General features: G+C 44.6%; 1 protein-coding gene across 8 annotated transcripts in view; it reads left to right on the top strand.

The window, feature by feature from the left end:
* GRAMD1A (GRAM domain containing 1A) overlaps positions 1-22,828 on the top strand; it is a 268,012-nt gene extending 245,184 nt beyond the window's left edge. For 6 of the 8 annotated variants that reach the window (XM_063942242.1, XM_063942238.1, XM_063942241.1 and 3 more), the window contains 7 exons: positions 4,332-4,435; positions 9,829-9,906; positions 11,325-11,501; positions 12,181-12,265; positions 13,536-13,643; positions 16,204-16,324; positions 17,931-22,828. In XM_063942242.1, the coding sequence (XP_063798312.1) occupies positions 4,332-4,435; positions 9,829-9,906; positions 11,325-11,501; positions 12,181-12,265; positions 13,536-13,643; positions 16,204-16,324; positions 17,931-18,017 (760 nt within the window). In that variant the 3' untranslated portion in view covers positions 18,018-22,828. The remainder of the gene's footprint in view (positions 1-4,331; positions 4,436-9,828; positions 9,907-11,324; positions 11,502-12,180; positions 12,266-13,535; positions 13,644-16,203; positions 16,325-17,930) is intronic. The other 2 variants (XM_063942244.1, XM_063942243.1) reach the window with 1 other exon arrangement.
* Positions 22,829-23,101: the final 273 nt, after the last annotated feature.

Genomic DNA, 23,101 nt, shown 5'->3' with positions numbered 1-23,101 from the left:
GAGTGTATAGGCTGCATTCTCAGTGATGTCACTTACCACTAGTGAGTTTATTGGCTGCATTCTCAGTGATGTCACTTACCACTAGTGAGTTTATAGGCTGCATTCTCAGTGATGTCACTTACCACTAGTGAGTGTACCGTATAGGCTGCATTCTCAGTGATGTCACTTACCACTAGTGAGTGTATAGGCTGCATTCTCAGTGATGTCACTTACCACTAGTGAGTGTACCGTATAGGCTGCATTCTCAGTGATGTCACTTACCACTAGTGAGTGTATAGGCTGCATTCTCAGTGATGTTGTGACACCCACCGAACCACGGTATAACAGGTGTCTGTAACACTAAGTCTTCACTGTTCCTTACAATACAATGCAAATGAGATTAAGATACTGTACATACAGACATTAATGACACAATTCAGTGGAAGATGTTTTATTTCCCTGGGATGCTTTAGTGAATCTTTCTCCGCTGTAAAGGATTTTAAACGATTATCTCACTAACTTGCATAACATAAACAATCACTTTTAAAATATGTATACAATTACAATTACAATATTAAAACAATTGGGGCCCCAATGAACCTTTTGTCTTTCTTAGCTAGCTGAGTGGTTTGTTAAGTGCACTAAACCTGAAATACTTTCTCCTGGAAGCAGCTATTAAGCATGTGGTGGATGCCGCAACTGAAGGTTTAAAACATGGAGCTCAATAGGTCCTATCTGGAGTTTATAAATTCTCTTCTTTGCAAGCAACAATACTGTCTCGTAATAGTCTGTCAATGCGGGTCTATTTCCTTCTAGGTAATCACTGTTTAATCCCAATGCTCAGTGTGCTCATTCTGCTGCTAATGTCAGTTTTAAGGCTCTATTCCTTTAGGGAAACACTGGTGTTAATGTTCATGTAACGCTCCTAACAGATTGCTTTTGTTGAACTCGCCTACTTTTACACCAGTAGGTCAGTAGTAGCCATCCATTAACAATGTACGTGTACTTTATGCCTCTGAATGATGTAACCAGAAGAGAGTACTTCTAGGGAGCTGTAGTGTCTCTATTACTGACGGAAGAGTTGCTCCATGCCTGCTTCCCTTTAGTGATGCTGTCACTGACTTCCACTTGTTTCCTAGATAGTAGCCTTGTAAAACTGTATTACATAGCCCTGTTTCCTCTTGCACCAGTGCACTATATATTGTGAATCTCCATCAGTAAAAGAGGTTGCCTGTCTCTGGGTGTACTGGTTACTTTGTAAGGAGCTAACGTGTCCCAGTCTCCAATAACCGATATGCTGCCGTTACTGTACGTGTAGTAATCAAGTGACTTACAGGTCTGATGAAGCTGTTGGGGTGTCATGAACTAACTTTTGGGGAAGCTCTGCTCTAATTCCCTTGGAGATGTTAGTATTGCAGTAATTAGGGATTTACAGCCTGTTCAGTGCTGCAGCTGGCTCACCCCTCTTCGGCTGCCACTACAAGCTGGGGCCATCTTCCATGCCGCCTCTCCGGCTGCAGACTCTCCACTTGCTGCTCACTGGGGAAAGACTCACAGCTGCCCTCCGTCTCTAGCTCTCCCTCTCTGGTCACCGGGAACAGTCGTCAGCACCGGGTAAATAGTGCAGCACTTCTGCTCACTGCTAGCCACTCCTCTCAAAATGGATGCTCAACGACCACCAACTGTCACACACCAGCCAGCATGAGCCAGCCTATCTCTGGAGTTTCATGTGACCTCCAACAGTCACAGTAGTGTCATGAGCCAGCCTCTCCCTGAAGCAGCCTGTGACATCCTGGTAGCCAGCGTGTGGTTGAGAGTTCCCATTCACCATGCGCTAGCCCCGCAGCTCCAGTCCACTGTCACCAATGATGCTCTGGCTGCATGTATACAATGGCAGTATTTACAAAGAAACCGCAACTGTTCTCAGTTGGAGTGGGGTATCACAATGTCACTTACCACTAGTGAGTGTATAGTCTGCATTCTCAGTGATGTCACTTACCACTTGTGAGTGTACAGTATAGGCTGCATTCTCAGTGATGTCACTTACCACTAGTGAGTGTATAGTCTGCATTCTCAGTGATGTCACCTAACACTAGTGAGTGTATAGGCTGCATTCTCAGTGATGTCATGTTCCACTAATGAGTGTACAGTATAGGCTTCATTCTCAGTGATGTCACTTACCACTAGTGAGTGTACAGTCTGCATTCTCAGTGATGTCATTTACCACTAGTGAATGTACAGTCTGCATTCTCAGTGATGTCACTTACCACTAGTGAGTGTATAGGCTGCATTCTCAGTGATGTCACTTACCACTAGTGAGTGTATAGGCTGCATTCTCAGTGATGTCACTTACCACTAGTGAGTGTATAGGCTGCATTCTCAGTGATGTCACTTACCACTAGTGAGTTTATAGGCTGCATTCTCAGTGATGTCACTTACCACTAGTGAGTTTGTAGGCTGCATTCTCAGTGATGTCACTTACCACTAGTGAGTGTATAGGCTGCATTCTCAGTGATGTCACTTACTACTAGTGAGTGTATAGTCTGCATTCTCAGTGATGTCACTTACCACTAGTGAGTGTATAGGCTGAATTCTCAGTGATGTCACTTACCACTAGTGAGTTTATAGGCTGCATTCTCAGTGATGTCACTTACCACTAGTGAGTTTGTAGGCTGCATTCTCAGTGATGTCACTTACCACTAGTGAGTGTACCGTATAGGCTGCATTCTCAGTGATGTCACTTACCACTAGTGAGTGTATAGGCTGCATTCTCAGTGATGTCACTTACTACTAGTGAGTGTATAGGCTGCATTCTCAGTGATGTTACTTACCACTAGTGAGTGTACCGTATAGGCTGCATTCTCAGTGATGTCACTTACCACTAGTGAGTGTATAGGCTGCATTCTCAGTGATGTCACTTACCACTAGTGAGTGTATAGGCTGCATTCTCAGTGATGTCACTTACCACTAGTGAGTGTATAGGCTGCATTCTCAGTGATGTCACTTACCACTAGTGAGTGTATAGTCTGCATTCTCAGTGATGTCACTTACCACTTGTGAGTGTACAGTATAGGCTGCATTCTCAGTGATGTCACTTACCACTAGTGAGTGTATAGTGTGCATTCTCAGTGATGTCACTTAACACTAGTGAGTGTATAGTCTGCATTCTCAGTGATGTCACTTACCACTAGTGAGTGTATAGTCTGCATTCTCAGTGATGTCATGTACCACTAGTGAGTATACAGTATAGGCTGCATTCTCAGTGATGTCACTTACCACTAATGAGTGTACAGTATAGGCTGCATTCTCAGTGATGTCACTTACCACTAGTGAGTGTTTAGGCTGCATTCTCAGTGATGTTACTGGTTCCTAGGGGGTATTTAGGCTGCACTCTCAGTGATGTCACTTACCACTAATGAGTGTATAGGCTGCATTCTCAGTGATGTCACTTACCACTAGTGAGTTTATAGGGTGCATTCTCAGTGATGTCATTTACCACTAGTGAGTGTACAGTATAGGCTGCATTCGCAGTGATGTCACTTACCACTAGTGACTGGATAGGCTGCATTCTAAGTGATGTCACTTACCACTAGTGATTGGATAGGCTGCATTCTCAGTGATGTCACTTACCACTAGTGAGTGTATAGTCTACATTCTCAGTGATGTCACTTACCACTAGTGAGTGTATAGTCTGCATTCTCAGTGATGTCACTTACCACTAGTGAGTGTATAGGCTGCATTCGTAGTGATGTCACTTACCACTAGTGAGTGTATAGGCTGCATTCTCAGTGATGTCACTAACCATTAGTGAGTGTATATGCTGCATTCTCAGTGATGTCACTAACCACTAGTGAGTTTATAGGCTGCATTCTCAGTGATGTCACTTACCACTAGTGAGTGTATAGGCTGCATTCGTAGTGATGTCACTAACCACTAGTGAGTTTATAGGCTGCATTCTCAGTGATGTCACTAACCATTAGTGAGTGTATAGGCTGCATTCTCAGTGATGTCACTAACCACTAGTGAGTGTATAGTCTGCATTCTCAGTGATGTCACTTACCACTAGTGAGTGTATAGGCTGCATTCGTAGTGATGTCACTAACCACTAGTGAGTTTATAGGCTGCATTCTCAGTGATGTCACTGGCTCCGGATGAATGAACTGGCTCCTGTAAAATTTCTGCCTCCATATCAACAATCTTGATGTGCTTGTTCACCTCTATCTTTCCTGTTGCACTTATGCTGTTTGTTACAAGAAAGTATAATTAAATTAAAATCCTTTGTCTTTCAGCCTGAAAGAATTAGGGGTCTATCTTGGATCTGTCTTTATAATGCTGTGTCCTTTCCCTTGTAGGGTGTCCTCCGAGATCTGTTACAGGAAACAACCGTGGAGTCTGGTACGGAGCATCATTGAGAAGAACTCCTGGAACGGGATGGAGGAGCATTTTAGACAGTTGGGTATGTTCAGTTTGCTCTATGAAATATAAAAACGAAACTATTTTGGACCGTTTTGAAATTCGTAGGTGACTTATGGATTCATTAAAGAGTAACTAAATGAAAAACAAAAAATGGAAATTGTTGCAGATTATTTGAGGCACAGCATCAGCGACTCCTGTTACACAGCAGCAGTAGACAAAAAAGTAAAACATTTAAAGACACTGCAACTTCAAAAAGTTTCTCTAGAAGCGGTGGCTGTGCCTTAGTAAGGGGGGTAAACAGAGCCTTTCCAGGATAAGTGTAATCTTTAGCGTACTTGGACAGTTTAGAAACCCATGAAGGGTGCAGAAGAAGTGGACAGGATGGAGCCAGGGTCATGAGGGAGCCTAGAAGTTGACTTTATCGATTTGTCCCTGAGTCCAAAATAAAATATTACATTTGTCAAATCTGACAGTGAGCCACCAGAGCCCCACGACCCCCCCCCCCCCCTCCCACCCCCTCCAATACACATTCACCAAGGCATCATCATCTTAGTCTATATGTTGTTTGTGCAGTCTACTTTTTGGGACCAATATGTGTTCTCTGACAGCTTAGTGACCAGCTCTGCCCCTTAGTACCTCATCCGAGCTGAACACAAAGACCTAAATAAGGAACAGAACACATCAGTATTCATAGTGGGTATCGGCACCGAGCCCCCCCCAATGTGGTTCAGCATGTCTGTGATTCCACAGATTACATTGCAGGAGGAGCGTTGCGGACATTGTCACGACAGTTTTTGTCTGAATGTATAAACAGTCCCTGATGTGTGCACAGCAGGTCATTTTCCTGTATTAAGGAGAAGTAATCTGTATTCTCAGCTCGCAGTATTTCCATTTAGAATGGTTATCAGAGAAAGGGTCACAAGAAAACTGTTGCAGCTCTCTCAAGGTCTTTCCTACGAGACCGAAGGGGCTGGAGCTAATTTAAAAATTTCCAAGGTAACTTTACCTCGGGGAGCCATCCCCGAAGATTTTCCCAACATGCCTCTGGTTTTGCAGACTGAGCGTTTATCTGCCTGAAAACAGAAAGTTAGAATCTCCCATAGGTTAGGAGAGAGATCAGAGAAGGAGAGTGGTCTGGCACAACCTAAAAAACATCACAACTGGCCAGAGGAAGATCTGGTGATAAACACAATCCAAGATTGATTTTGGGCATTGGGAATGTGACGCTTCACATTTTGTATGACCCAGGATCCCGTCTGTGCGTGCGTGGAGCGACACACGCACCGCTAGGAGTGCTCTCAGAGGTAAACGCAGAAAAGCCCATAGGTTTCTGTTGGTTAACACCATCTACAGATGGCATTAATCACTGGTAAAAGCTCCAGAATACGCAGCATTGCAGAGCTTGGTGCATATGAGAAAAGTGGGCAAACCCCAGAAAACTGCATTTTCAGAGGTTTGTCCGCATTTATAGATCTGCTGCATTCCGCCCTGACGATTTCGACGCATCTTGTTGATTTTTTTTTAGTCCTTCACCGCTCATGAGCCCCAATGATCTGACAATGGCGGTCACAGACAGGATTAAGACGCAGAGTGATTGACAGACAGCAGATGTGGGGGAGGTAACAGGGAGTGGCAGATATGGGGCACACTTGTTCCGACACAGATACGCTGGTTCCGGTGTCTTAGTGTGGATGGCCAATCTGAGAGGACTGAGGCTTGGTCAGAGGTCTGATGTGCGGAGAGTGTTGCATCTTTGTGCGCAACACGCAGAACTGAGCTGCCGATTGTTGGCGTATCTGTACATAAACCCGGCAGCTGCGGTGTTTACATATTTTTGCACTACCAGCACAAAGTCTGTTCAGTTGCAGGTCCGTAATCCCACCAGACCTTGAGAATATTCACTAAAGGTTGTGTTTTTTCAAAGCAGATGATTCACAGTGTCTTTGAGGGCTGGATTTAAAAGGACAATAGTACTACATACAGAGCAAGTCTGATTTTGTGAGCATAACTATTAGGACCTTTAAATCCAGCCCTCAAGGCTGGATTTTAGAGCTATTTACTAAGCCTTGGAGAGAGATAAAGTGCTGACAGATAAAGTACTAGCCAATCACCTCCTATCCAATTTTTCAAACACAGCCTGTAACATGGCAGTTAGGAGTTTATTGTCTGGTTCTGTATCTCCATCCACTTTATCTCTCACCAAGTCTTAGTAAATAGACCCCTATATCCTTATTACTCAATGCAGAGGAGTCAGTGGTCACATGTACCCTTAAATGTACAGAGCAAATGGATTACTGTTCTGTGGGTGAAGAACAAAAGACTTAAAATATTTAGGAATAGTTTGGCGACCAATCTTAATTAGACTCAGAGAAGACAATGGGTCTTTATAGACCACTGTTTATAACACTGAACCACCTTTCTGACTAGGACACAGTTCATTCAGACTCCCATAACTGAAATTACTATACACCTGACACTTACAGATGGGTTGGGTTCGTACCGCTTTCCCATACAGCTGTGCACTCTGCTTGATCACAATGCAAACTAATGCCCTAATTCAGACCCGATTGCTGCTGTGCGTTTTTGCACAGTGGGCGATCGGGTCTGAACTGTGCATGCGTATGCACCGCAATGCGCAGGCACGCCGGTGCGCAGCACTGGGGAGCGACGGGCAGCGACTGGATGGTGCGAACAAAGCGATCGCACGGGTGAACGCAAGTTGACTGACAGGAAGAGGCCGTTTGTAGGTGGCAACTGACCATTTTAGAGGAGTGTCCGGAAAAACGCAGGAGGATCCAGACATTTGGAAGGAGGGTTTCTGACGTCAGCTCCGGCCCTGATCATCGCAGCGGCTGAGTAAGTCCTGGGCTGTGCAGAGACTGCACAAACTTTTGTTTGTGCAGCTCTCTGCACATGCGATCGCTCCCCTGCACAGCAATTTCCCCCTCCCCCTGTAGGCGGCGACTACCTGATCGCAGAGATGCAAAAAACGCACCCTAGCGACCAGGTCTGAATTAACCCCTAAGGGTATTATTCAGGTTTGTTAGCAAACCAGAAAAGCATGCTAATGGGCAAAACCATGTTGCACTGCAGTTGGGGCAGATGTAACATGTGCAGAGAGAGTTAGATGTGGGTGGGGTGTGTTCAAACTGAAATCTAAATTGCAGTGTAAAAATAAAGCAGCCAGTATTTACCCTGCACAGAAACAAAATAACCCACCAAAACATGGTTTTGGCCGTTAGTGTGCTTATTTTGGGTTGCTAACAAGCCTGAGTAACCCCCTAGAATCAGAGATAAAGATACAACATTAGTTATTCCAGGTTCCTTGGTGCAATGTAGTTGGGAAACCAGTGCCCTGAAGCTTCGCCATTGCTTCCATAAAAAGTTTCAGAATTGCCGTCCACCATTTTAAAAAGTGCTCACAGAATAAGGCTTGTGCTTCAGGCTTCTATGTAACCATCCATGGAGAGGGTCACCATATTCAGTATTTACCCTTGCCAAAAGGTTACTGCCACGAGCAGATGTTGTTGCTTCTGTCCCTGTGTTTGGGTTCTTCTTCTGTCAAAGGCAGATCCTTGGTTTCTTGTGATCTGAGTTCTGAAATTTTATTTGGCAGAGAATCACAATTATTGTGAACCACCTATATACAACACACAGCCTACGTATTATGCTCCCAGATCTTTCTGTATCCTGTTGCAGAAGTAAAATAAAAAAAAGAACACCTCTATTTGGTTTGTATGGTATGAAACTCTGGGTTAACTCTCAGGACTTACCCAAGAGGAGGTCCCAATGTAAAATGTATATGACGCGTTTTGTGGGTCATCTGCCCGTTTCATCAGATTGGGCTATGCTGTAACAATTACGTTGGGAGTGTTTTGTTTTTTTCAGGAAAGGCAGTACTTGCTTCTTTAGAAGATAATGAGGCCTTTTGGTAGAGCGATATTTTACGTGTGAATCCTGACTGTCAGTATAGCCCGAACTGATGAAGTGGCAGATGACCGTGAAACGCATTATAGGATTATGCTATAAATTCACCACTCTTTGTCAAAACCATACCATTGCACCAATAGGTTGTGACTAAGACATTGAGATTAATTTTGCGTTTTTTGGATTATTAATAAAGAGACTGTTTATTCCACTATTTTCTTGATTGACCTGATTATGTAGTAAAACCTTTGCCAACAAGAAAAATATCTGATCTTTATCTGCAAACAGGATTCTGCATTGCTCTCTTTCTCTAGGCAGCAAAATATCCCAGAATGAGATTTCTGTAATGAAGAGGTGCAGATTCCCTTCCTCTTTACTTCATTATCAATGTAGCCACTTGGTTAATTGGATGGCGAGAGTAGTGTTAGCGTCACACTTTCTGGATAAGTCCATGATAAGCGAAACGCCAGGATTCACCGTCTGAGCATCCTGTCACACTGCGCACATAGGTGGTCATTCCGAGTTGATCGCTAGCTGCATTCGTTCGCTGTGCAGCGATGAGGCAAAAAAAACCGCACTTCTGCGCATGCGACGCAATGTGCACGCGCGGCGTACTATTACAACGAACGATGTAGTTTTACACAGGGTCTAGCGAAGCTTTTCAGTCGTACTGCTGGCCGCAGAGTGATTGACAGGAAGTGGGCGTTTCTGGGTGTCAACTGACCGTTTTCAGGGAGTTTTCGGAAAAACGCAGGCGTGCCAGGAAAAACTCAGGCGTGGCTGGGCGGACACAGGGCGTGTTTGTGACATCAAATCAGGAACTGAATGGTCTGAAGTGATCGCAAGTGCTGAGTAGGTCTGAAGCTACTCTGAAACTGCACAAAAAAACTTTGTAGCCGCTCTGCGATCCTTTCGTTCGCACTTCTGCTAAGCTAAAATACACTCCCAGAGGGCGGCGGCATAGCGTTTGCACGGCTGCTAAAAACTGCTAGCGAGCGATCAACTTGGAATGACCACCATAGCAACAAAACCCCTCAACAATATGTGCATTCATTCATCCCTAGAGACAAATGCAAACAGAAAATAAGAAAAGGGAAATAGATATTAATCCAAATGGATTCCTCATTAGTCATTATGTGGTGGTAAAACGCTCTCTTTGCCGATGCACAAATAAATGTATTACCTGTGCTACCCTGTTCCTAAAAGCCACACGGCAGCTGCCTTTACGACATGACAACACCACAATAGCAATGAATAAAGACACAAACTCATACATTTCTCTTTAAAGAATTTCCATTCATTGCGGTCAGTAAGAAAACGAGCTCCTGTGATGTTGATTCAAGTAAACATTTCTGACGTCTTTCCTTTGTGAGTTAAATAATGGATTTATAGAGAAATGTGTGTGAACTATTGTACAGAAAACGCTTTTAGTCCATTCTGTGCCTGCTGCAAGCAGCAGATAAATAGCCTATTAAAGCGCAACCATTGTTCTTTTTGTCTTTTCAGATAAGACCACCTCCTCCTATATATGTGTGCTAACAATGCCCACCCCCACCTCTATCTGCACCACTCCCCTTCCCAGCTGTAGGTGGAATCACTTTACCTTCTTGTTGTGTGTTGTAGAGGAGGATGGGGAGGGAAAGCAGGGATCGTCCACTGGTGACCACTCATGGCTGCCCTTAGCATAAACATACTCCCTGTCTCCAACAGAAAGTTAAAGACAGTGTTTTCCTGCTTACGTTCTTACACAGCGACCTTTAAAGAGAAAAAAAATATATATATTGTGGGGTGGGAGATTTATCAAAGCTTGGAGAGAAAGAAAGTGGAGAGAGATAAAGTACCAGCCAATCAGCTCCCAACTGTCATGTTACAGGCTGTGTTTGAAAATTGACAGGAGCTGGTTGAGGGTCATTCAGATGTGGGCGGAGGTGCTATCACTTCCTTGGAAGCAGCAGTGATAGCGATGTACAAGCAGACGCCTCCTGCTGCAGGAGTAATCCCACCTGCGTCCCAGGTCGCAACATTGGATCACTGCAACACCATCAGGAAGTTTGCAGGACCCATGGAGACACCCAAGCCTTCTGTAAAAGAGGCCAGGAAATCTATGTGCAACCACAGAGATCCTCTTCCCTCCCCGTAAATGCCGGCGACACCCGTTGCCTGATGGCTGCTTTCTGCAGGGTGACACGTCAGGGCCTGCAAAAGGATGAAGGCTATAAAGCACCTAATGTAAATGGCTTTTACTGGATGACACAGCCCATGACACGCAGGATAGTAATGTGATCTATTGCCTAAGATTTGCCCTTGCCCCCCCCTTCCTCCCCTTCTTAAATAGTTTAGCAGAGCTCCTAATAGTGTCCATAGGAGAAAAAAAAACTTGGCGAACATCTCTATATATAGTATGGCAAAATCACAGTAGTAATTTTTTTTTTTTTTTTTTACTCCCCCCTGGAACTTTTCAAGTAACATGTTTGGGTCTGTGAGAACCCTATACTCATAGTCGTAGCCATGACCAGAGGTGTACAGTAACAGAAAGTGCAGCTGCTATGGGGACCCCATAGCACAAAGTCCTAGGTTTAGATAGAGTTTTCCGCTCTTGGGTGCTACATTTGGTCCCGTTACAAATCCTTATATTGGAACGACAAATGTCGGCCCTTGCCTGTCCCGCAGGAGGACACTGGTGCTGATTGGATAGCATCCTCTATAGTCCCTCCCATAAAAGCCTGCTACTGTATTTGTGGGGGCCATGCTCCGGTACCGTGGATCACTTGCATGTACTGGGCTATGGGGGGAATACTGCCAGCCACCCTCAAAAACAAGCACACAGGCTTTAATGTAGAATTAATGTCCTCTAGTTACCAGTGAACTGGAATATAGTTATTATTACGTATCTTCGTTTTCATTATTCACTCTGCCATGATCACTTTCCTTACTCTTTTTGCCTCAGCCTTGTCCTCTTCTCCCAAATGATTAGCTTCTTCTCCTCTTGTACCCCCTCTTAGCAGAGGCAGTGGTTAAGTTAGAGCAGTCCTGCGTAGAGGAGCTGGGGGTCAGAGAAAAGCCATCGCTGCGGCGACGTAAGCGGACGCTGAGCTGGAAGACTCATCACGCGGACCCACTGAATTCAGTCTCGGCCCCGCTGGACAGTGTGAGGGGAAGCCATCACTCCAGAACCTCAGGTACAAGCAGAGACATAGCCGTGTATTCTTTCCCATACAACGTAATTATATGAAGAGGAAGATTCCACTTTCAGATCATTCTGCTGTCCTGTCAGATCATTATATTTCTGTTGCCTTTGAAAATGTAATTTACATGCTGTTCTATATTATAAATCACTTTTAGTAGAATACTTGTGAGTGACCACCGGCTGGAATTTTGTTGCACAAGTAGCATATTTATTGTCGACGCATTTCACCTATCTGATCTCTATATATAAAAGGCTAACGCTGCTCCTAACCTCTATGGGGGAAATTCAATTGTTTTGCGCGTCGGCGGCCACTAGATGGCGCCTGACGTAGTAATTCAATGGTTGCTTCGTTCGGGCAAGCACAGCCGCCGGCACTGACATTTCTGCTCGCAGCCCCCCCCAAGCTGGCGAGCAGAAATTCGCAAAAAGTGATCTGTTTGTGCGCTGAAATGGGACTTTTGCGTCATGCCTACGACTTTGGTCGTGGTTAGCTGCTTTACGCAGTTAAACCCGACCTCTCTGGGAGCGACAATGTTCTGTCGTTTTGACGGGCTGGTAATTTGTATATGTATATATGCAAAGTGCATGCTGTATATAAAATATGTTTGACAGGATTTCACTGTTGTCCTCCTGCATTATTACCACCTTCTCTCCTCCTCTCTGTCTCGCAGGCAGTATCTCCTCACAGCTCTCCCACCTGTCTGACCGAGGCTCCGTGCACAACATCCCCACTGCCCTTTTCATCATCAGTATTGTGTAAGTAATAAATCCACCTCTCTGCTTTCTTACACACTACAGTTATGTCCCCATACATCATTGCTGCAGTCATGCCAAACAGACCCACCCAGCGCGCCAGGTCCTGCGGGACTAGCACAGGGCATCCGTTTTGCCAAAGTTGCGTCTTAGACGCAACGCAATGTGACTAGGACGCATGAGGAGACTTGTATATATGTGTGCAACTGAGTCTCTGAACCTGTACACTAATTGCTACAATTCAGCAGGTCGGCCTTTTCCACGCCAAGTTCAAGACTCGGTCGCACACAGATATACAAGTGTCACATACAAATGAATCTGGACATCTGCTGGTGCGTCATCTCGCGCTGCGTGGCATATTGAGGCTAGATGGTCCGACAGAAAGCCACGGTTTTAATAATTATATTTATTGTGCTGACACATCATGCTGAATAATAACACTATTACTGGTAATAGAGCTGGAACTGTCAATCATCTTTTCACACTGGTAAGGGCAGTCTGCTCTGCATTCTGGTGTGGTGATCTTATGGGACCCTTGGAAACATTGCCAGATCAGGGAACAGCTACAGCAGGTAGACATATAATGGTTGCAGTCATGTAAGGGATTTGGGAATTGCTACATAGTATTAAGTATCAGTCAGGACATACTGTATCTTTGATCATTTTCATATTTGAACGCCCCTATATCAGGATGCAAATATGTTTTCAGGTCCATCTTCTTCTGGAAATGTTAAATGCATTTCACAGTGGTTTCTTTTTGAGTTTGCAACAATTAAGATTAAGATTAACTCCTACAACAAAGGGTGTACCAGCAGGGGACAAAATTCTATTTTTGGGGTCACCTGGTTATCCCCTGATTGTCACATATGAAATACATTCCAATAGAACCCATCTCTTTTGAGCTCCCAGTAGATTGGAATATTGACCCTTGGAGTTCTAGGACAATGATATCTGTATACTTGGGGTCTCTGTGGAGAAGGGAATACATATGTTTTTTTTTGTCGGCAGTTAATATGCTAATGGGAGAAAGCTGATGGCATAATAGAGACACTGTTGTTGTAATGTTACTTACAGCATTCTCCTGTCGGCATATTGAGTGTCAACAATGTGACTACTTCCCAAGATAAAGTTGTGCACCATGGTTCCATTATAAACACAGGGATACAGCACTGGGAAATAGTGAATGAATGGTACGTTGATATTAAGATACGGATGCAGATGATGCTCCCCTGGTTCTGTGACCCTTAACCCTGACATCCTTGTCTTTGTCCAGCTTGTTGGTCCTGGTGGTCCTAAACATGATGCTATTCTACCGCTTGTGGTCCCTGGAGCACACCGCTCGGACATTCCAGACCTGGCAGAGTTACGCTGTGTCCCAGGGGTAATTATCCAGTCTCACCATACGTATATATCGTGCACAAATCACCTATAGCCTACATCTGTCATAAACCTGACATACATTGTCCATACGTGTCTCCCATGCATCAGCCGCGGTCGGCGCCGGCTCAGCGATGGGAGGCAGCGATGTCTGAGCTAAGACCTGTATTAGATTAGTATTTTGTCTTCTAAAGCAGAGAAAGTAAAACAAAGAGCTCTAATCCAGTAAAGGCAAATATAATACACAACAATCCTTAATTAGGACCGCAATAAATCTTGAGTAGTATGACAATAATGCTGCAGAAATTAATATAGTTTATGCTAATCTCGGCCAGTTCCCTTTCCTTAATGAGAGCCGTAATTTTCCTAGTTGCTAATGGGATTATCCGGATGCATCGATGCTAGTCCTGAACACTGATATAGTAAGTTTATTGAGGGGGTGTTATATCCGGGCTAAACATTGTCTGACACTTTGCCCTCTACAGGGAATATGTAATAGGTTGTGAGATCCCTGATCCACCTTGGCATTGCCTTTTAAATTATTGTCACTTTAAACTGACAGCCGTCATCGCAGAGATTAAACTAGTCCACTGACCTCACAACCTAATATATATACCCATCGGTTTTCATCTAACTGTGACCCAACAATCTAACTCATTATATTGAGCTCCCATGTCTCCTCCCACTTCTACACAGTCCCCACCCCTTCTAACTGTGACCCAGCTACCGATCTCAGAATCCCGCTTTCCCATGTCTCCTCCCACTTCTACACTGGCACCACCCCTTCTAACTGTGACCCAGCTACTGATCCCAGGATCCCGCTCTCCCATGTCTTCTCCCACTTATACACTGACTCCACCCCTTATAACTGTGACCCAGCTACCGATCTCAGAATCCCGCTCTCCCATGTCTTCTCCCACTTATACACTGACTCCACCCCTTATAACTGTGACCCAGATACTGATCCCAGGATCCCGCTCTCCCATGTCTTCTCCCACTTATACACTGACTCCACCCCTTATAACTGTGACCCAGCTACTGATCCCAGGATCCCGCTCTCCCATGTCTTCTCCCACTTATACACTGACTCCACCCCTTATAACTGTGACCCAGCTACTGATCCCAGGATCCCGCTCTCCCATGTCTTCTCCCACTTATACGCTGACTCCACCCCTTATAACTGTGACCCAGCTACTGATCCCAGGATCCCTCTCGCCCATGTCTCCACCCACTTCTACACTGACTCCACCCCTTATAACTGTGACCCAGCTACTGATCCCAGGATCCCTCTCGCCCATGTCTCCACCCACTTCTACACCGGCTCCTTCTAACTATGACCCAGCTACCGATTCCAGGATCCCGCTCGCCCATGTCTCCACCCACTTCTACACTGGCTCCTTCTAACTATGACCCAGCTACTGATCCCAGGATCCCGCTCTCCCGTGTCTCTATCCCCTTCTACACCGGCTCCACCCCTTCTAACTATGACCCAGCTACCGATCCCAGGATCCCGCTCTCCCATGTCTCCTCCCACTTCTACACTGGCTCCACCCACTTTCTAACTCTATTATTTGCAGGCTCACTCTGTATCCGCACCACTATGGCGGATACAATGGTGTCCAGATTGCTTTGTGCGTGGTAGGGTTACTTGCATTAGATTAGGTATTGAACATGGCTGCCTTAGCCATTAGCACTTGCAGTCAGACTCAGAATCAGGCTCTTAGGGAGCAGAAAACTACTCTCCAGCTGGTCCATGGACCACAGTGCTGCTGGTTGGTCTTTAAATCTCCAGTCTGTGATCCTGGCAGAGTCACTCTCACATTCTGATCAGCAGTATTCCCCTCAAGCACAGGTTCCTGAGGGGCGTCCATAGCACAAGATGTATACTGGGTGGCATTAGCTAGCATGGAATAGTTATTATACGGGGATTGCCAAAGAGATATTTCAGCACAAATGAAGCACTAAGCAATATTTTAGGGAACAACAACAAAACAAGGACCTAAGGGGGTAATTCAGACCTGAACGCTAGGCTGCGTTTTCTCACAGCCTGCAATCAGGTCCGAACTGCGCATGCGTTTGCACCACAATGCATAGGCACGACGGACCGCAGCAACAGGGATCAATGCATAGAGACGGGATGGTGCGAAAAAGGCGATCGCAAGGTGACTGACAGGAAGAGGGCGTTCGTGGGTGGCAACTGACTTTTCAGGGAGTGTCTGGAAAAACGCAGGCGTGTCCAAGCGTTGGAAGGGAGGGTGTCTGACGTCAGTTCTGGTCCTGGAAGTGATCGCAGCGGCTGAGTAAGTCCCGGGCTGCGCAGAGACTGCACAAAATCAGTTTGTGCAGCTCTGCTACACATGCGTTCGCACACTTGCACAGCTAAAATGCACTCCCCCAGTGGGCGGCGACTATCTGATCGCAGGACGGCAAAAATCGCTGCTCAGCGATCAGGTCTGAATTGGGCCCTAAGTGTAGCACCAAAAAATAAGGCCATAAAGTCCCCTGTCTGATCAGCTTATCTAGTGACTGTTTTCGTCAGAGCTAATGGTTTCCTCTTTCCTTAGGAGGTTTCCGCAGACCTCCGCGGATTGGGCAGAGATTCTTGAGCTGCAGAAACGTTTCCACAACACAGAAGTGCAGAAATGGAAACAGACACTGCGGGCATCGGTACAGCTGCTGGATGAGGTGAGTGCATGCTCCGACTCCGTCTAGTAAGGGAGACAGCAACCCATGACAAGTTTACCCTTGTGGCTTGACTGCTGTTGGAGCACAGTGTGAAGAGTGAGATACGTCTCCTTCTCCCGCCGGCTTGTATATGAGCGGTCGGCAGGAAAATACGTTAGGTTGAAAGTGAAAACCTACATGTCGTTACTTACACAGGCTCGCCATAAGTGAAGATGCAGCACTGGTTATCTCACTGTACAGAAAGGCAGCACTAGTTATCCCAAAGTCATTTACCTTATCAGGGAACATCTTCATCTAATTAGCTACAGCCTGGATAAAAAATACTGAGATTCCCCCGAATACTCTTCTAATCGACAGTTAATGCAAAGTTTTAAAATTAAACTCTAAATAATCCCTTCTGTAAAGAAACAAAAAGGGTATTTATTTTTTAGTAGATTTTAGGTATGCTTCCCCAAATCACAGAAAATTCCACCCAAGAAGAAATATCCGGAATATAACAGATCTCACTAGTCAGGATTACTGTTACACATGTGGATTTTTATTTTTAAAAAGGTATTGTTTTTTAATTGTACAGATGTGTCCTCACTGACTGGTTGTCCGTACGCTATATACTGCTAGATGCCCGGCACGCCTGAGATGCTCAAAAATGAGTAGCGCCAGGTCACAGACACTCGGCTGGGACCTGGCGCTTCGAGAGAGGCCATTTTGTGAAGCATCCGTAAGAAAGGATGTACAGTTGCGCCAAACTGCCCCTCTCGGAGCACCAGGTCTCATAAGACTCTGCTATCACCGGGAAACTATTTTGCCGAAAAAAAGGCATCTTAATGTGATTGCTAGGACGCACCAGGAGACTGCGTTGATTAATTCGATATGCGAGACTTCTATATCTGTGTGTTCGACTGAGTCTCTGAAGCTGCATACAAAGTGTTACAATGTAGCAGCCGCAGCTGTTTTCCAATACAAGTTCCTTTGTGCTCCGTATACAGACTCCGTCACACACAAAATATCCAATGATCCACAGAGTCTCCTGATGCATCCTAGCTGCATCGCGTTGTGACTAAGATGCATTTTCAGCAGACGCCCAACTTTTTAGCAGAGTTGCACAGGACCTGACGGCTCATTCGCTCTATGTATATCACGCTGCGTGGCGTATTGAGGCTATATGTATGAAGACACATCTGTACCTGTATATATATATAAACAATAGGCAAGAACCCACAGCACTCATACATCCGCGGTGCCAGTGGTATTGTGACCACACTATTTAAATAAAAAAATCATACAAATTCAGCACTCACCTAATATTAACACTTCAAACTGTAATTCATCTGAATTCAGGGAATGTTAGTTCCAAAATATTGCAATAGTTTGTTAAGCTGACCAGCCCCTTCACGGCCATTCCCATTTGGTCAGTCCCTACACTGACTTACACAAATCTGAGCAATGCTCACAGGCATCTTTTGGATTTTAAATGCACAGCATGCTTCTATCATGTGTTTAGGCCCTGTCTCACTCTTTTAAAGAGACAGGAATATATATATATATATATATATATATATATATATATATTGGAATACCTTGTGTAACATCCTCTTTTGTTCTCTAGATGAGATCGTCTTTGCAAAGGCTGCAGCAGGGGGTCTTGCTGAATGATGCCACCACAGAACCTCATGAGGAAGATGCTCTGTCATGACAAGCAACCTCTACTGATACTTCCTGCGGATTATCTCCGCAGGGGAGGGAACTCATTGTTGGCCAGAGCCGGGGAGGGCATGTGCTCTCGGACGACCGGATGACAACCTGGGCACCTGTACAGATTTGAGTGCTGGGCGCTGACACCTGTAGGGAATAGATTGCTGGATTCTAGCTCCCGTCAAGGATAGGAGTTATTAGGATACTCGTCTCATCGGTGATAATAATATGGAATACACTGCATTCTGGTAGTGTCATAGAGCCGCTACTCCAAGGATATAGTACATCATTTTCAGATATTTAAAGGACAAAATCACGAAGTGGATCGTCAAAAGGAACATTTTTTTGTCTCTGAAATGGTTGTCCTCCTTTTCCTTTGGACAGCTCTAATATCGTAGTGAATGAACATGGTCTCAATGTATTTTTGCAAAATTTTCCACTGTCATTCAAAGTAGAGACTCGTGGTAACTTTCCGGTGACAAGTTAGAGAGTTTGACCTCTGACCTCGGTGGTCAATGTGGATGAATGTGATTGCTATGGGGCGGGTTTCCCATAATGCAGCTATGGAATTCCTTTAGAAACAGAGTTACTAGTCTACCTGGAACTTGCCGGTTTGGCCATGTCCATAGTGCAAGACGTTAGAGACACTTTTAACATGGGCGTTCCCCCGATATTGAGATATTGTGGCACCGTTGATTAATTAAGCTTTAGCATTCAATTCTGAGATTTCGTCTTTCTAGTTAAATAGAGAGGCACTAACCACAGTCTGGCTTGCGGGGGGAGTCTGGTTAACTCCAAACCAGCACTGCGATTCTGGCCTTTGATCTCGAACACATTCCTGATAAGGAAACAACAGCGCCCCCTTTGTTTGCCGCAACGGAATGTATTATTTGTAGAAAGCACTTAGTTGGTTTTATTCTGAGAGTCTAATAGAGTCTTTTGCAGCCCTGTGAGCTATGAATGTTAGCCCTGGTTACTTGTGTGGTCCTTGGGTGTGTCACCATCTTCTGCTACATTAGGTGGCACTTGTACACAGCCACCCCACCGCTCACCCCTGGTTGCTGTCCGCTGCCTGCAAGAATGCCCACAGTGACTGACGTAGAAAGACAAGTAGAGGTAGGAGTGTTACTTCCGCTCCTTCTCCTCTCCTATCACTCCCTCACCCTTTTCTGACTATTCCTCATACTTTCTGTCCCTCTTCTTAAACTGCTCCTCTCACTCCGTTGTTCACTGCACTACAGTTATTGCATGAGACTTGTGTCATTCTACAGTATTTTTTCTCCTGCAATTAATTGCAAAGCAGCCGGTGATCAGAACACTGGGGGTGGTGGGGAGAGGCATGTTAGGGTCCAGGAGAGAAGGTGAGAACTTGATCTCAGCCGCCAACCCAAGATGGATCCTCCTGAGGTGACGTTCTCACCTAGCCTTTTTGGAGGAATGACCCTGGTTCAACCTCCTCTAGTTCAGACACTCCATGGCAACCTTACTATATAATCTTAGCTATTTATTTATTTTATTTTGATGAAATAAACTCTTCGCCAGTAGAAGAGGCACCTTTTATTAGCCATGTTATCAGCTCCTCTCTCTCGCAGAACATATAAAGTGTATCTGTAGCCTTCACCAACTGGAGACAGTCTTTGTTGGGTGGAACCAATATTCTTGAAAAGTTAGTATTTTGGAAAAGGGGTACGGAAAAAAAATTCTCTCTGGCCACTTAAATAGTCCAATAATTTCCCTCAATTTGGAGGGCTAATAATCGTTCTGGATACGGCAAGAAAATAATCTAGGTCATTTTAATTCATTCCGTGAACATTTGCTGGGGACCAGTAACATTATGGAGGCTTAAAATTTGTTGGGGTGGAGGTCATATAACTCATGTTTTTAATCACTAGTGTTTATTAGCAGTATCTAATTGTAGACTGCACTTAATGCTTAAACAATTTAGTGTAGTAGCAAACTGGATATTGGATCAGCCAACAGAATTGCTTCTTTCACAGGACATCTTTTACGACCCACATTGGCTGTGCAGTGCAAAACGCGTTAGTATTGCACTATTGTAACTATATTTCCCATGCAGCACCCAGCAATGTGGACAACTAATTTCTACTCAAAGGAGATGTCTCCTCTAGCTAGTAGTAATGGGCAGGAAAAAATATGAAGAGACGCTGTGAAAATGGCTAAACGTCAAATGATGCCCAACAACTTACCACTTTAGAACCCCAACTCCCTTTCCCCAAAGAAAATGTTACAATTTTTTTGAAAATATTTTAGCCTAAATTATGTCATAAATTAATTATGAGACAGAGGAGAAAACAAAGCCGCTTTTATTCCATGCGGCACTTTATGTGTTGGAAAACGCGTTTTATGTTGGGCAAAGCCACCTAAGAAATGTGCTAAAGTACAACAGGAAGACACACAATGCATTGCAGTAAGGTTGATGCAAAAATCATGTCCTTCTGTACCTGGTTATATGCCCCTCCCTCCAACTCTTTGTGTTATTTTAATCTTGCTCCACTAAATCTCGTTTATGACTGCGCCACATAAATAGTTGCGCTGGTGTACCTGTCACCCTCAATCCCTCTTCTGCTTATCCACGACACTGTCCTCTTTTTCATTAAACCCAAGAACTTTAGTGGAAAGTAGGCGTACTTCTGCAACTACAAGTGCGCAGCTACTCTAAAGATATTCTTGCGCTGATGTTTTGCGCTTCGAGGCTCAATACACTTTAAATCTTGTGCAAGAGACTTTTTTTTTATTGTTGATTTATTTGACTACATGTATTACGTAGACCAATTATCTATTAATTTATTTTGCTAGTAGACAGATGACCTTTTGTGTTAATTTATTATTCCAGTCAAAGGCCTACAAAGTATTGTGTAATTAACGTCATCGCTACCACGCATTTCACTGTAGGCTCAGCGCGTTCTGGGGTTCTCGGCTGAGCTGCAGAATTTTATTTCACTGCCAGTATCCCCAAATGATGTATGTGTGTTTATTGCACTAGACAGAGGCCTTGCAAACACAGCAGGAGATGTAACAATGGGCGGGACCCATTGGTGATATGTGCATAAAATACCTCACCAGACTCTGTCAGTTCGTTGTAAATAACAAAGAAAGAAAAGGACGGTTTGACTTGTGTGCTTGAGCATTGGACAGGGCCCTTAGGCAGGCTAGAAACCTACAGGCCTTCTTATTTTAGTGTCATTGTGTATGATTGTAATGACTTTAATTCTGTGCAGTCGTTTAATCGGCACAGATTAATTTTGTGTGATATTTTTCATCAACCCAAACATAACCCCAAGGTCTTGCAGACAGTTGAAATGTCAACTCAACCCAGCTATGAAATGTGAAGTCCTACCTCGAAATAGGTACAAGTCCTGTCATGGCCCTTGACAATGAACTCTGCTGACCGCTAATTCCAGAAATGGTTAGGCAGTAGGTGGGTCTGTCAACTGTACCATGGATATGGAATACCAGTGGAGAGCAAGAGATCCACAGCAGTAACAAGTATTTCTTTAGAACAGTACTGTACTAAAAAGTCTGTGTGATAATGTTGATGAATACGATGATGTTTCATGAACAGTTTTGCTGCTGGATGCTGGACAGCTAATGTTTCAGTAGGAAAGATGTTCATTGCTGTTTTATACTCTAACCCTCCCTGGGCTAACAGATGAGCATTTCAGAAAGCCAAGCTTTTCCACTTTTTTGAGCCAGAGTACTGATACGTTGCATCCAACGGGAGCTGAGGTTCTCAATTTGACAGTAGTTTTCATGGAGAAACGCGTTGCACAGCATGCATCATATTAAGTGGAGAAGCAATGGTTTCTGAAAGGCTTCTCTGCGGCCATCCTATTCTTGCAAACCCTAATGTATTGTTCTTGATGTTTCGTATTGTTTGGTGTTTTGTTCCACATAGCCAACAACTGTGGAGTTTTCACCCCTGCTGATTGAGAAGGTGGGTGAAAGAGATGTGCCCTGAAAGCCTTGAGACTCTGCACAATCTCTGCTTGTAGTCCCTCATTAGCAATGGGTTTCTTGATGGTCAGGAGAAAGTCCAGCGGTCTATCACTACCATTCTTCAATAGCCACCATCTCGGCTCCTCCACACACTGTATTAAGTTATTTTGCACAAGTACATGTACTGTCACTTTAAAAAGTAATACTCTGAATCTAGTTAGAGGTGCGTCTGTATAGGGAAGAGCTGGGAAGGGATGGGTGTAGTTTGCAAAAATGTTTGGGTGTGTTCTGCACTGTTGCGGGGATAGCATGGCCATTTTGGACCCACTGCTGTCTTTCATTGGCTATGAAAGTATTAATTAGGCAGAGATTGGTGTTTCTGTCATCAAGCCCTGTCCGTAACCCCAGGGCCATTAGTTGCTATAGGAGATAAGGGACTGCATGGAGAGAGGTCACAGCAGTCAGATCTTTGAGGATGGAGTGCACTCTCACAGTGGTTGGTCTGACAGTCCCTAGACTGTCTAGTCCCAATATTTAGGACAGTCCTGAATTGAGCACCTCACAGTTCTGACCCTTGTACCTCCTCCCTGCACAAGGGGATGGATCCTGTTGAATGAGGCTGTTACCGTAGGCTGCCTTGAAGATTCTTTTGTCACCCCCCCAAAAAAAAAATCCTCTTTCTAAGATACATTCCCCCCCCCCCCCCCCTCCCTGCGATACTTTTTTTTTCTCTTACAATTGAATAACGCAGTCTGTTTTATAGCCGCTGGCAGTGCAGTTTCAGGCAGACTTGAAGACACTGTGTGCGTGAATGTGTGTCAACCGCTAATATTTATTAAAAAATCATCTGAAACATTTGCTGTTGTGATTCTTTGTCTTTTTTTTTTTTTTTGGGGGGGGGGGGGATCTTGACAAATGGGATATGTTGGGCCTGATGCTCAGTTGGAGGAAACTCGGGCGTATGTTGCTCCTGGACTGCGTGCACCAGACAAATGCGAAGATTTGCCCGTATGCAGAGATGTGAGCATCCTGTGGTGCGCCCGACCCTACGTTTTCTCTTGATTTACTATTATAATCCTCGGAGCAAAATTGTACTTTCCCTAAACCAGGTGCCTGGATCAAAGTGTA

The sequence above is a fragment of the Pseudophryne corroboree genome, chromosome 10 (genome assembly GCF_028390025.1).
Source record: "Pseudophryne corroboree isolate aPseCor3 chromosome 10, aPseCor3.hap2, whole genome shotgun sequence".
In the NCBI taxonomy this organism is placed as follows: domain Eukaryota; kingdom Metazoa; phylum Chordata; class Amphibia; order Anura; family Myobatrachidae; genus Pseudophryne; species Pseudophryne corroboree.
Note: the sequence above shows the minus strand (reverse complement) of the source record. Positions and strands in the feature narration are given on the sequence as shown.